The sequence below is a fragment of the Homarus americanus genome, unplaced genomic scaffold, assembly GCF_018991925.1.
Source record: "Homarus americanus isolate GMGI-L3 unplaced genomic scaffold, GMGI_Hamer_2.0 scaffold28051, whole genome shotgun sequence".
Classification (NCBI taxonomy): domain Eukaryota; kingdom Metazoa; phylum Arthropoda; class Malacostraca; order Decapoda; family Nephropidae; genus Homarus; species Homarus americanus.
The window spans coordinates 852,513-866,633 of record NW_024720144.1 but is presented as its reverse complement, the minus strand read 5'-3'; the positions used below and the strand labels follow the sequence as shown (position 1 = coordinate 866,633).

The 14,121-nt window shown below is 39.8% G+C and overlaps 1 protein-coding gene across 1 annotated transcript; it reads right to left on the bottom strand.

Moving 5' to 3' along the window:
- Nucleotides 1–5,166: 5,166 nt before the first annotated feature.
- On the bottom strand, nt 5,167–12,392 carry LOC121860440. The gene is made up of 3 exons (XM_042357598.1): nt 12,180–12,392; nt 10,945–11,112; nt 5,167–6,109 (listed from the first exon to the last, which is right to left on the bottom strand). Exons 1-3 carry the CDS (start codon nt 12,353–12,355, stop codon nt 5,908–5,910), a joined length of 546 nt encoding a protein of 181 aa, XP_042213532.1. The 5' UTR covers nt 12,356–12,392; the 3' UTR covers nt 5,167–5,907.
- Nucleotides 12,393–14,121: the final 1,729 nt, after the last annotated feature.

Below are 14,121 nucleotides of genomic sequence, written 5' to 3'. Positions count from 1 at the left end.
AATGAAGGAGCTAAGAATACATCGAGTTAACTTGGTGAGTCTGGGCAGCATAACACTATTAAAGGAAGTTGTATGCCTGTGGTAGCTTTAGCAGGTGGAATACAAACGCTTACATTAATGGGTCGGGTCAACCAATTACATGAAACTAACACGTGTTTGACCTGGACGTTTATTTGATCCACTATGTGACCAGCGACACCCAATTCTTAACAGGTATCACCTCGTCTCCCAAAAGCAGAACCATGAGAATGTATCTAACTGGCTTATTTAATCTACGAAACAATTTGGCTATGAAAATGGCAACGAAATTACGCTAGAAACTGTACCATAACTAGAAGTATTTTGTTATGTGAAAATTATGAATCAGAATCCCAGAGGTGGAGTAAGTTGAGTGTCTATCCGACTCTAGGGGGGAAGAAGGAGGACTGTTTCCCTCTTATATAATACAGGTACTCAAAGATTCGTACTTTCTCACTTATATTTCGTAAACGGTGTTGACAAAATGCCTGTAGTTACGTTAGTCTTAAGCTGAAAAAATGGTGTAAATTTAACCAAAATTTTTGTGTGGTTTCGTAAGTTAGGCACTTTTCGAGGGGTTGAAATTCGTGAAAGATGAAGGGTCAGTGTCATTAAAACATGGAAATGAGTACCAACTAGTATATGTGTGTGTACAACTTGTAAATTATTTATAATTATTTATTTATGATATAGACATGAACAATTAAATATCGACTTTTATTTATTTATTTATTTATTGGGGTCGTATCTATTACATCTTCGTGGCTGTGTTGTTGTGTGTCAGATCATCACAGACTGGCATGGCACCTGACGTATCATACACAAAGAAGTGTTTGTTTTCAGCGCCGATACTAAAATGTAGCATCACTGGTCAGGTCAGAGTCGGTCCATAGGAGTTGCATCCCCTGGGTCATTTTGCTGGCATCGTCATTCTTGTCCACATCAGCAAATTTACTTATGTTGCTGTCTATGCCGATATCTATGTCGTTTATGTATATAATAAATAATAATGGTCCAAGTACTGAGCCTTGGGGTACTCCACTAGTGACGTTGCTCCAATGCGATTTAGTGCCGTTTATGCTCACTCCTCACTCGCTGTTTCCTGTCCCGTAACCACGCCCTAATCCATTTAAGGCTATTACCTTTGATGCCATGCGCTTCTACCTTTCTAATTAGTCTTTCGTGGGGGACTCTGTTGAAGGCTTTGCTAAAGTCGAGATATACCACATCATAATTGTGCCCCTCGTCCACCGATTCGAAAACTGATGAAAAGAATGTTAATAGATTAGTTAGACATGAACACCCGCTTGTGAAGCCATGTTGGGAATCATTGATCATTTTGTGCTTCTCCAGGTGGTTTCGAATAGAGTTTAAAATGATTGATTCTAGTAATTTGTCTACTATTGATGTTAGACTGATTGGGCGGTAGTTAGAGGATAGTGATCTATCCCCTTTCTGGAAAATCGGTATTACATTCGCTATCCTCCAGGATTCTGGTACTACACCTGTTTTTAATGACATGTTAAACAACTTTGCGAAGGGCATACTAAGCTCTTCCTTACATTCCTTTAATACTCTGGCAAATATCTCATCGGGACCAGGTGACTTATTTGGCTTCAGTTTGTCTATTTGCTTATTAACATCGTTACTAGTCACTACTATCTCACTTAATTTGTTTTCTTCACTATCTCTGAATAGAGTCGGAGCCTCGGGTATCATGTTTAAATTTTCGGTGGTGAAAACTGTTGAAAAATATTTATTCAGATTATTGCTCATTTCTCCGTCGTTATCAGTTAGCTCGCCGGTATCTGACTGTATTGGTCCAATCTTATCTCGTGTTTTAGTTTGATACATTTGGTAGAATCCTTTGGGGTTTATCTTTGCCTCCCTTGCTATCTTCAGTTCATTATTCCTCTTTGCTTTTCTTATCTCGGTCTTAACCCTACCAGCCAATACCTTATAATACTCCCGGAGGTAAATTTCGCCACGGTTTATCCTTCTACCTATAGCCTTCCTTTGGCCAATAATGTTCTTTAAATAATTATTTATCCATTTAGGGTCATTGTTGTCTGATCTGAGTTTTCTGTATGGTATGTTCTGCCTTTGTGCATTAAGTAACTCATTATTTAAATTGTCGTGGAACTCGACAATCTCAGATCTCGTTATCAGGTCGGTGTCGTCTGTCAGGCTCACTCCCAAGCGCGACACCCCCTCTCTCAGCTGCCTCTTTAAACTTTCAAAGTTTGCCCTTATGAAATCTGGGACTTTAATGGAATTTTCCTTGCTTCTGACCTGAAAATCTAACTGGAATCTAATTTCTTTGTGATCGCTGTTTGCAAGTTCGTTCCGTACCTCGACATTGCTAATGAGGTTTTCTCTGTTCGACAGAACTAAATCGAGTATATTATTACCCCGGGTGGGTTCGGTTATATGTTGACTTAGGAAACAGTCCTGGATCGTTTCGAGGAAATCCTCTGATACTGAGTTACTGGCCAAGGTTAAAGTCGCCTACTATACAGACTTTGTTGTGTATGGAAGCCCTGCCCATTTCATCCCAGATAAGTCTCTAGTTAACTCTATCAAGATTGGGAGGTCTATATATTACGCCTATGATTAATTTTCCCTACTGTCGATTAATTCTATCCAAATTGCTTCTGTATTCTGCTCAGTTTTTATTTCCTTATTTATTTCACACTTCAGATTATCCCTGACATAGATTGCTACTCCTCCTCCTTTCCTGGTCTGCCTATCGGTATGGAACAATTTGTAACCCGCAATTTGGTATTCGACTGGTAACTCACGTGAGTCTAGGTTGATCCATGTTTCGGTGAATGTTATTATATCGATTTTTTCGGTACATACCAAGACCCTAACATCATCCATTTTGTTTCTCATACTTCTACTGTTCGCGGAGTAGATATTTAAGTTAGTCGTGTTCTGAGTCCTCTCTTTACCGCGTTTAGGTTTTAACTCCCTGTCTAATTTAGTTTTGTCATCATTCCTAATACTATTTCCCTGTAATCTTTCACTTTGTTGGGATCGACTTTTTAACGGGTCCCAGCATGATTTATTTTCACCTATGTACTCGTATGTATGTATGTGTGGTTTAGAATAAAAAATATTTTGTTAACCGACTAGATTTATTATCATAAAAATGGAAGATTATACAAAAACAACTTTGTAATTAAACAAACAATGCAGTTGGATATAAGAACATAAGAAGAAAATAAGGAGTCTGCAATAGGCCGGTTGGCCTGTGCATGGCAGCTCCTGTCGAGAGTTACTACCACTCTCTATCATCCATGAATCTATCTAGCCTCCTTTTAAAACTTTCCAGAGTTCCCGCACTTACTACAAAGTTGTTGCTTGTTCCACTCAGTCCACCAATCTCTATATTTGTGAACCAGTTTCTTTCCTATCTCCTCCCAAACCTAAACTTTATCCAATCCTGAATCCGTTGCCTGAGTCCTATCCTGCCGGATATTATAAGAACTTTTATCTATATCACCTTATTATTCCTTTCACCCTAAATATTTCTGTCATATCTCCCCGCACTCTTCGTCTTTCTAGGGAATGCAAGTTAAGTTTCTTTAGCCTATCCTGATATGGAAGGCTTCTAAGTCCCGGAATCATTTTTGTCATTCTTCGCTGCACCGACTCTAGTGAATTTATATCCATTCTATAATAGGGGCACCAGAACTGAACCGCATAATCGAGGTGCGGCCTGACTAGCGCAAGATATAGTTGCAATACGACCTCTGCACTCTTGTTACTTACACTTCTAGATATAAAACCCAATACTCTGTTTGCCTTATTTCGAACATTAACGCACTGTTTTCTAGGCAGGGTCCGGCTTATATAATTCCCTAGGTCTTCTTTCTTATAAGTCGACTTTCAGGTTGATGTGTTGTTATACATACATTATAAGTATTGTTCTCCAATATTTGCTACCTGCACTTGCTGGTGTTGAATTTCATTTGCCATTTTTCAGACCACCCCTGCAGTTTATTTAGGCCCTCCTGTAGTGCATTTGCATCCTGCCCTGAATTAATTTGTTGCCCTATTTTGGTGTCATCCGCAAACTTGCTTATGTCACTGCTGATCCCAGTATCTAGATCGTTTATGTAGATTATGAACAAGAGTTGGCCTAGTACTGACTGCAATATATCGAAGAACAAAATTCTGATTGGTTTATAGTGTTATTAATGAGGTTAATAGCTAATAAGCAGAGGAATGAAACACTACCTTTACTGTATACTTATGAGTGAGATGATCTCCCGAGTGATTGTGGTTATTGTACTGATGATTGGAGGCATCACAAATTAGCCCATAGTTTTGATCAGGCTTGACTTAAAACTACTATCCTGAAGTTTGTGATGTGTTTCTGGGGAGCACTGGAGAAAACTACCAGGGAGTGTTTGTAGAATTTTCCTCATGTTGCAATTATAACACCCAGGTGACTAAATGTAAACCTGATGCTTCAGCAAGAAATGTCAGAAAAACTTAAAAAAAGAGAGTAGAATTTTGGATCACAGTCAAAACGGGTAATAGCAATGACTTGTCATTCATAGCATTGCATGCGAATTATATATATATATATATATATATATATATATATATATATATATATATATATATATATATATATATATATATATATATATATATATATATATATGCAAGTAAATCACTGTAGGTGCGCGTGATCGAGGTATATGCTGATAACCACAAGGAAAAAAGAAAACACGAAGTTCCCAAGCGCTTTCGTGTAATTCACATCTTCAGGGGTGACTACAGACTGAGGAGAAATACATAACAAGGCATATATACATACAGTATAGGAAGGTGAGATTAAGTCCACAATGGTCAGGTTATTAGGTAGTGACCCTACTAATCTTCAAAAAGCACCGCAGCAGTCAGTAGTCAGGTCAGAGGGTAAGATGACCCAACCTTCTCACCTGGTTACAAAACTTCTTAATTACGAAATTATCCAGTTTGTACATACCATTACTCAAATATATATATATATATATATATATATATATATATATATATATATATATATATATATATATATATATATATATATATATATATATATATATATATATATATATATATATATACATATATATATATATATTGTATAGGTAAAAATTTTAAGGCATCTTCATTATGGTGAAGAATTCCTTCCCGTAACTTGGGAGAACACTGGAATTCTGCATAAGTAATGGAAAGCTTGTAAAGTGAGAGCTTGCTTCCCTTTTTGTAAAAGGAAGTAAACTTCCTTTGTGGTGTGTGTCGTTGGAGCGTCTTTCTGCCTCTTCTCTCTGTGATTGTTGGCTTTTGGTTCACGGGTCACTCCGAGGTGACCCATTGTGACGGTTTGATTTTTATCTCACTTGTCCTTCTGGGAAGTCCTTGAGGGGTTGTTACAGTGAATCTGATTTACAATGTATTGTTAAATGGGATGCTACCTGTGCAGTCAGGAGAATGAGTTGTAGTGTCGTGACCCGTCACACTGTCATGTCTTAAGTCAAGCAGTGATCTCTTAATCACTTCATCTCTTATTTTAAGCTACAGTGGTCATGGGGGGAGTGAAACATCTTTAGGTTACCACCAATCACCATGGCTTGGGGGTTTACAGGGAAGTCCCTAGGAAAGCCTGTGTGCTCGTATATATGGGTTACTCCTGGCTGGTTCTCTTCTATGCAGTTTATAATTTTTAGGAACACTAGTGAAATAAACATAAATTTTATGTAAATTAAGTCATAGGATTAATATTTACTGAATAGGAGTATTAAATACTATTCTTAAGTGATTCAACTGTTCTGAATAAAGACTACCTGACATACTCCGAAGGCACTAAGAGCTTCTATATCATCATCTTCACAACACCAGAATATTCTCCTCTTCACCGGTGTAGGCGGTAGAAGTTGTGTTTGGGAAAGAATCAAAGTAGTTGAAGACACTGAAGGGACAAGAGCCATACAGAGAACCGCAGTCGACGTTCTCCTTCTCGCCAAGAACCTGAGCCACCAAGTACTCCTTCAACAGCTCTGCATCGCCATCCTTCTCAACAACACGAGGACTGCAACGACAAAGTTTCTATTAATACAATTACGTCCTTTTTCTTTGGTTTTCGTTGATAATCTTTCATATTTTTTATAGATATTAAGAGCAGAGTTGCCATTAAACTAGCAGTTTGGGGGATTTTTTTTTAGAATATTTGTCGTTTGAATGTGCTTGTAATTATGGATATGTTGTTGATCTTCACGCCTTCTGTGAACTGAGAACACCAAAAACTAGTTTATGTTTGATTTCAGCAAGATTGAAGGGGTTAATTTTTACTAAAATCAGAAATACAAATACATTGTTCACTGATGGTGTTTGTCAACTTACCAAGGCACCAGGTTTGGTGACCACATCCTACTTGCCCTTCCCATTTAGATTTTAGTGTTGTATAAACTAAATTTCTGAAACAGTTAGTACAACTGTTCATGTTGCTACTTTTAACATTTCTTTATATTTTTATTTATAAAACTTGTGAATGATTTTTATTTATAAAATATGTAAGGTCAGTATGGTAGTAGCAGATAATAGGTGATATTTTTATCAGCGTTCTCTTGCCTCCAGGGTTTGATTAAACCCCCGAAGGTAAAATTTGGGCCACTCCCTTTAGCATACAGGACAACGTTGATAATTGAGTGAGGGTTGAGCAAGCTTTTAAGTGGGCCTACCATGTACCGAGTACATGATGTTAGTTCACTGAAGGGTTGTTCCACCATCAGCAAGTGCACCTGTCAGTTTACTCTTATCGTTGATCAATGTGTAAGAGCCAAGTTTACAAGGCAGAAACCCTGGCTGGGATTTAATGGTATATGTACAAAACTTGTTGCAGAACACAATTATTTTGTAAGCATCAGTCAGCGATACAGTTCACGTAACTGGGAGATATACAGACATAACAGGAACTTTTTTAAAGATAATATTTAATCTTTTTTTTTACTTTACTTTTATCCTCTTCACCATTGATCGGCTCGTTAGCCGCCTGGGCGATCGGTTACGTCTCTGTTACGCACTGTTGGCAAGTACTGGGCATGCACTGGCTCCTGAATGTACCTGAACCTGCTCCAGTGTTGGTCAAGTCTGGCCTTGAGCGAGCTCACACTCGGTTCCGTCACAATTTCTGGCAGATTGTTCCAAGAGTTCACAACTCTCACTCCGAAAAAGTCTGCCGTCACTGTTTTCTGGACTTGTGGCTTCTTCAACCTTGAGCTGTGACCCCTTGTGGGGCGGGCGTCCGCCAGCTCCAGGTATGTACAGTACATTCGACCGAGTGGTGCCCTCTGAGATGTTTATTCACTTCGATTAGGTCGCCCCTTGCCCGTTTGTAGTATAGCTAGGCAGTTGCAGACGTTCTAATCTTTCTGTGTAGCTGAGGTTCCGTAGAGCAGGCACCAGTCTGGCGGCCCTCCTTTGGACATTTTCAATCAATTGACAGTGTCTAGCATACCTTGGGGACCAGACGAGGTGACAGTACTCCAGACGGGGAAACATCCCACTCTTGAAGATCGTGACGAGGGACAGACCATCCAGATAACTAAACGACCTTTTTATAAGACCTACTAGTTTCGTTGCCTGATTCACCTTCTTCTCACAATGGCCCGAGAACTTAAGTTCCTTGTCGACATACACACCCAGGTCTTTTTCACATTCAATCTCAATTAATGCAGTTTCTTCGTCCTGTTGAGACACGTGATACGCCTCTTTATTGTTGGTACGACCCAGGTGCATCCTCTTGCACTTCGTAACATTGAATCTCAGCAGCCATTTCTTCAACCATTCTTGGAGCTCGTAGAAATCTTTCTGTAACTCTTCACAGTCTGTTTGGTTCTTAATTTCCCTAAATAATTTGGCATCGTCTGCAAATATTTGTATGGAGGAGTGTATAGCTTCTGGCATATCATTTATGAAGCAAACAAACAACAACGGGCCCAATACATTGCCCTGTAGTACCCCGTTTGTCGCAGGTACACATGACGATTTCGTACCATTAATCATCATACACTGATTGCGGTCATGCAGAAAGTCTCCGATCCACATTAGGACATTTCCCCGACTCCTGTACCCTTCCAACTTAATTCTCAGCCTTTCATGGGGTACGCTGTCGAAAGCCTTGGCAAAATCTAGGTATATATTGTCGATATTTCCGCCTAGTGCTAGAATTTCAGTCCCCAAATCTAGGACCTTGAGTAAATATGTCAAACAGGAGTGTCCCGGCATAAAACCGTGTTGGCAATCCTTTACAAGGTTGTTTCGTAGTAGATGTTCCACCATGGCATCTCTTATGATGCTTTCAAGTACTTTACATACTATGCTGGTCAGGTTCACTGGTCTATAAGTATTCGTGGAGTGACGATCGCCCTTCTTCAATATAGGACTCACACAAGCCATTTTCCAGTCAACGGGGACCTTTTGCTTTTCCAGGCATTTGCAAAACAGGATCTTAAGGGGATCCGCCTGAGTGGATACAGCGCTCGCCTCCTGGCCATTTAGCTCTAAGTGGATACTGAACTGTACAAGTAGGTGAGGTGAAGACTGTTTTTTTTTTTTTTTTTTAAAGGAGATTAGCCCACCCGGGCACAGGTCACTGACCCACATCGGGACCTGTGGGGATGTAATACTACTACTACTACTACTACTAATAATAACAATGATAATAATAATAATAATTCATCGTAAATAAAAATTTATATTAAAAATACAATAACACTGTAATAATAATAATAATAATAATAATAATAATAATAAAATAACTAGTGAGAACAATATATGTATGTTGTGTTGTGTTGTCAATGGTAAGAAAAACAATTGAGACCCTGCAATTGTGTGTAAATGAGGCAGAAAGTCAGAACAGCAACCTGGGACTTGGTCACAATTTTCGTGATGCCATATGGCAGCAGGGTCTACCATTAGACAACACATTATGCTTCCAATATCTTCTCAGGCGGTAGTACCTCCCTCTTTGATAGATGCCTACTACCTACTACCAATAATGCTGTGCTGTGCTGGCTACGCTACCGTGTACATAAGAACATAATAATGGAGGAAACTGCAGCGGGCCTATTGACACCTACTGGGCAGCCCCGTTTACACCCAACCCCTATCGCCCATATATCTGTCCAACTTATATTTGAAGCTATCCAACGTGTTCTAGTTAATGATGATGTTTGGTACTTGTTCCACTTGTCCACTACTCTATTTCCAAACCAATGTTTACCTATCTTGTCTAATTTAAAACCATTCCTACGAGTTCGCTCCTGGTTAGATAGTTTGAGTACCTTTGTTATATCGCATTTATTTAGCCCGGACTTCCATTTATACACCTCGATCATATCGCCCCTCACTCTGTCTCTCGAGGGAGTGCAAATTAAGATGCTTTAACCTGTCTCTATACTCAATTCAATTTCAATTGTTTATTCCATGATAGAGGAAGCGGGATCCTAGTGCTGTTCTCTTTACTCAAGTTTCCTAATGTCCGGGATTAGTCTTGTCATCCTCCTCTGTATGCTTTCTAGGGATTCGATATACATTTGTAATACGGTGACCAAAAACTGAACTGCGTAATTCCAGTGTGGTCTCACAAGCGCCAGATATAGTTTTAGGATAACCTCGCTAGTCTTGTAACTAACACTCCTTTGTATGAACCCAAGTACTTTGTTTGCCCTGTTTCGAGAAAATTACGCATTGTTGTCTAGGTTTACGATTCATACAGTTGGATTTCTCTATATCAACGTTGTTCATCTGATATCTGGTTTCTCTGGTTACTTCTCTTTGACTAAGTACTTCACATTTGTCCACATTAAATTTAATTTGCCATTTTTCAGACCATGCGAATTTTTTTTTAGATCTTGTAGTTTTGCGAAGTCTTCGTCAGATTTAATTACACGCCCTATTTTAGTGTCGTCAGCAAATTTATTTATGCTGCTGTCTACGCCTATATCTACAGTATGTCGCTTATGTATATGATAAATAGTAATGGCCCAAGTATTGAGCCTTAGGATTCTCCACTAGTGACGTTACCCCAAACGGGTTTAGTGCCATTAATACTGACTGTTTCCTGTCTTGTAACCACGCCCTAGCGACGGAGGGGTACAGTATATGGTACGTTGTATCCACACTTCCTGACGGGCAGTCATGCCCATAGGGCCTAGTTTCACGGGCGTTATGTTTATTGATTATACATGGTGTACTGAAAATAAGTATAAGTCTACAAAACGATAGTTTTGCTGCTACATCAGATAGTGGGATGGTCATACTTAGCTTCTGTTTCACCAGACGATCAGTTCTGGGTGAGTCACAGCAAGACAACACCACGGGTTAAGCAACTTATTCATGCAGGAAGGGTGGAAAACGCCGTTCGGCACAGATACGTTTTGGGGATAACAAAGGATCATAAAACAGTAGAACCTGAACAGCTTTAGTTCCGAAAAGATGATCCCTTGATTCCACACCATTTATGATATTGCGAAATCCCTCATGTGCCATATCGTTATCCTCATTAACGTCATTAAATCAACTTTTGGCACAATCTGGGGTTCATTTTTTATCCCCCCGTAGAGAGCTTCGTGGCCCCCAGGCAGTCGTCACTCCCAGGTCTAACTCTTACAACAGTTACAAATTAGCAAAAGGAGTCGGCGCTGAGAACGGAGAATATAACCGTTCTGTTCAGCTGTTATAATGTATTACTACAGCGCTCCAGCAGTGATGGTGTTTCTGTGACGTTGGACCAAACCGCTGCCAACTCGTATATTATGTCCTAATACTGGATCCTGTTGAGTTGAACTAGGTCAGGTGAGACCAAGATAGATGAGTTTGTCTTACATTATACAATCTCCTCAGTGACAGCTAGACAGTACTCACGTGAAGAGAAGAGTGAGGAGGTGTCCGGCCAGCGTCCAACGACCTATAGGATGCTGCTGCAGCTCACAGATGAAACGGAAGATGCAGGCGCGTCCCTCCACCTTAAACTGACTCGTTAGTTTGGACGCCAGGCTCTCGTACACCTCCACCTGATCCTCGCTGTAGCTCCTGTCACACCCAAGTCATTTAAGGGTCAGTAAAGGCCATGACATGTCATAAAAGGTTATCAAGATTTATAAGGTTATCATAGGTCGTGAAAGATAGGTAGTTTAGTCTTAAGGAAGGTCATTACAGATCAATAAAGGTCATATATATATATATATATATATATATATATATATATATATATATATATATATATATATATATATATATATATATATATATATATATATATTTGTGTGTTATATTAATTTGGGATAAATGGCGATTACCGACAACTTCTGTGTACTGTATTTAACTTTTTCGGAACATTTAACTGGTCATAAACGATTATAAACATCATCATAATAGATATAAATGAATAGTTCAGCACAACACACACACACACACACACTGTGCAGATTAGCATCCCCGGTCTAGCGGCCTGGCAAGTAATTTTTCATGTCCATGTGCCTGGCACTTGCCCGGCTGACAAGCTAATATTTTTGAGAGATAAATGCCGAGGGAATTTATCAGGCGCTGCGTGACCCCACCTCCCCATACATGTTTAACCAGGGAGGTCATCAGTGTACCAGGACTAGTGACCTATGTCAGGTGCAGGTAATTTACCTCTACATTACAACTTCCCTCTAAACAGTCAATTCAACTTCTCAACATTTCAAAGGAACCACCAAGATGAGAGGCTGTAGAAGTGAGTTGTGACCTCACATGACAAGTACCACCACTGACGCCCAGACACCCTGTAGGTGTGAGGTGAAGTGACAGGACTTATAACAAGGGTTACTGATACTGTTACCACTAAGAACACAAGTGATCTCTTGACTGTCGGTTAATACACATAATAAATTTGAATGTTTTAAGATGTTTATTTAACTTTTCCCATAAAAAAAATCAGGGCAAGCAAAATTTTTTTCCAAAATTTGTCAACGCGAGTAAAAAAAAAGTAAATTTCAAAGGTCACTTGGCCGGGACAAGTAAATGTTGCACATAATTCTGCACAGTCGGAATTATACTCCGATGAAAAGAGATAGAGAATGGGAGGATCTTTCTCATTATAAAGTTACGTGACTCACCGACCCTTCTCCACCTTATCGAGGAAGTGGTCAAGGAAGATTTGGACGATTATTATGAGAGCGGCCAGGGACCTACTAGTAGCCTGGCCGTCCTGGCCCACTGTGTCAAAGTTGAACGCGAATGTGTTCTGCAGGTTGTACATGGGGCGCGTTAGTGATAATGGCGACACCGACATGCTGGCGGCAGACTCCCAGGTGTTCCGTTCTGTGATGCGCCTGTCTTAAGAATGAGTGTGGCAGTCCAGTGGTGCGTGTGTGTGTGTTTGTTAGGGGGCGGGGCTTGTCTCAGCTCGGGTTGGAGAGGGATATTAGAGTAGGCAACAACATACCCGTATATAATAATAATGATAATGATAATAATAGTAATGGTGATAATGATAACGATTTATTGAAAAGGGTACAGCAGCCAAAAGGTTGAAATTATACAATGAATATACGAGTACAATGGACAGAAAGGACATACGAGTATTACACCCAGTGACATGTAGTAGAGGGACGTCTATCAAAAGCTTTCATTACAATAAGGAAATGGAACATAAAGTGAAGATACAAATTATTGTTTACAGGATGGCAGGGGCTGGTATATGGGGAGGGGGGTTCATGTATAAGTGATGACAACAGCGGGGAGAAGAGGGTGTTAAGTGAGAGTGAGAGAAGCTGGCGTCCAAGGCGGAGTGTTATGAGACGGGAGATGAAAGGTTTGGGGAAGGCGGAACATCGTGCGGAGGGAAGAGCAGTTGAACGTCTTACAGACAATTTGTGAACACTAACGCGCACGTACCAAAAATAATCAATATAAGTTATGGATATTTTATGCTGTGGATAAACGTCGTAAAGAATCAGAAAAATCAAGTCAAAATACTTAGAAATATGGCTCCATTATTTATACCAACACTATGGGGTTTGGTACTGTAGTGAGTTAAAGATGCGTGCGACCGTGGCTATGGTGTTAGGATAAAATCTAACATAACATCACGTATAATAAGTACAGGACTCCCTCTCAAGGGAGCTAAGGGAGTGAGGCCGTCAGGGCATAGTGATGAGGTGACGGGTATATATTGTAAGGCAGGACACCACCAAGACTAGCAGCCACGTTCTGTTGGACGGTGTACTGTTACTCACCGAGACTCTCAGAATAGGAATCACGTTTCAAAACCTTTTCGATTAACATACTGAAGGATTTTATGCAACAAATGTTAACACAAAGAAAGGAGTTCAGTTTCCTTACTATGCATCACAATAGTAATAATGTTTGTTTCTTTTGATACAGTTCCTTACATCTGTCCACAACGTTGTCCGGTCACTAAGATATTCAATTTATGATTCTTTGCAAACCTTGATATGCTAGAGAAATGTAACGAAGGCGTTCCACTCCTAACTATTTGTGCTTGTCAGGGTAGTGACTTCATGGGAGTAGGGACCCTTGTCGCCTCTTTGGCTCTTAATTTTTGGAGCTCTTGTGTCATTTAATATATTTTTGGGCCTAAGTTGTGGAGCTCCACCCCCCGTGCCATTAAGCGTAAACTCTTGTCGCCTTACAAAGTGTCTGACCTTTCTCTTCCACTTCTCTCTTTTCATCCTTTCTTTCCCTTCCTTCTTCCGTTGGGGACACTGAAGCAACATCAGGAGGGCATTAGGGCATCTATCTGTGTGAGTAAACTTACTACCACTGACCCTGGTTTGGGAACTAGCTTCACCTTCTTAATGGAAAACCCAGGGTCATTCAGCCACATACACGGGTCTTGCTCAGGCCTGCAGCATACAGTAAGCTTCAAAGTTTGACTCTTTTTTAATTTCCAACAATGCAGTTCACGATTAAGGAGGTAGACACCCCTATTTCCTGATACTTTAATTATATAAATATTTGCTGATAAACTTGTTATCATTTATAACGGGAAAATTAAGTGGATGCATTTATGAAAGTGTGTGTGTGTAAACCTAT

Bases quoted from the DNA above. Each gene is read 5' to 3' on its own strand.
- LOC121860440 (XM_042357598.1), bottom strand. From the start codon at position 12,355: ATGTCGGTGTCGCCATTATCACTAACGCGCCCCATGTACAACCTGCAG. The intron at 11,113-12,179 runs GTGAGTCACGTA...TGGGTGTGACAG, and splicing joins GATAAGGTGGAGAAGGGTCG to GAGCTACAGCGAGGATCAGG. The intron at 6,110-10,944 runs GTGAGTACTGTC...TTGTCGTTGCAG, and splicing joins CTCCTCACTCTTCTCTTCAC to TCCTCGTGTTGTTGAGAAGG.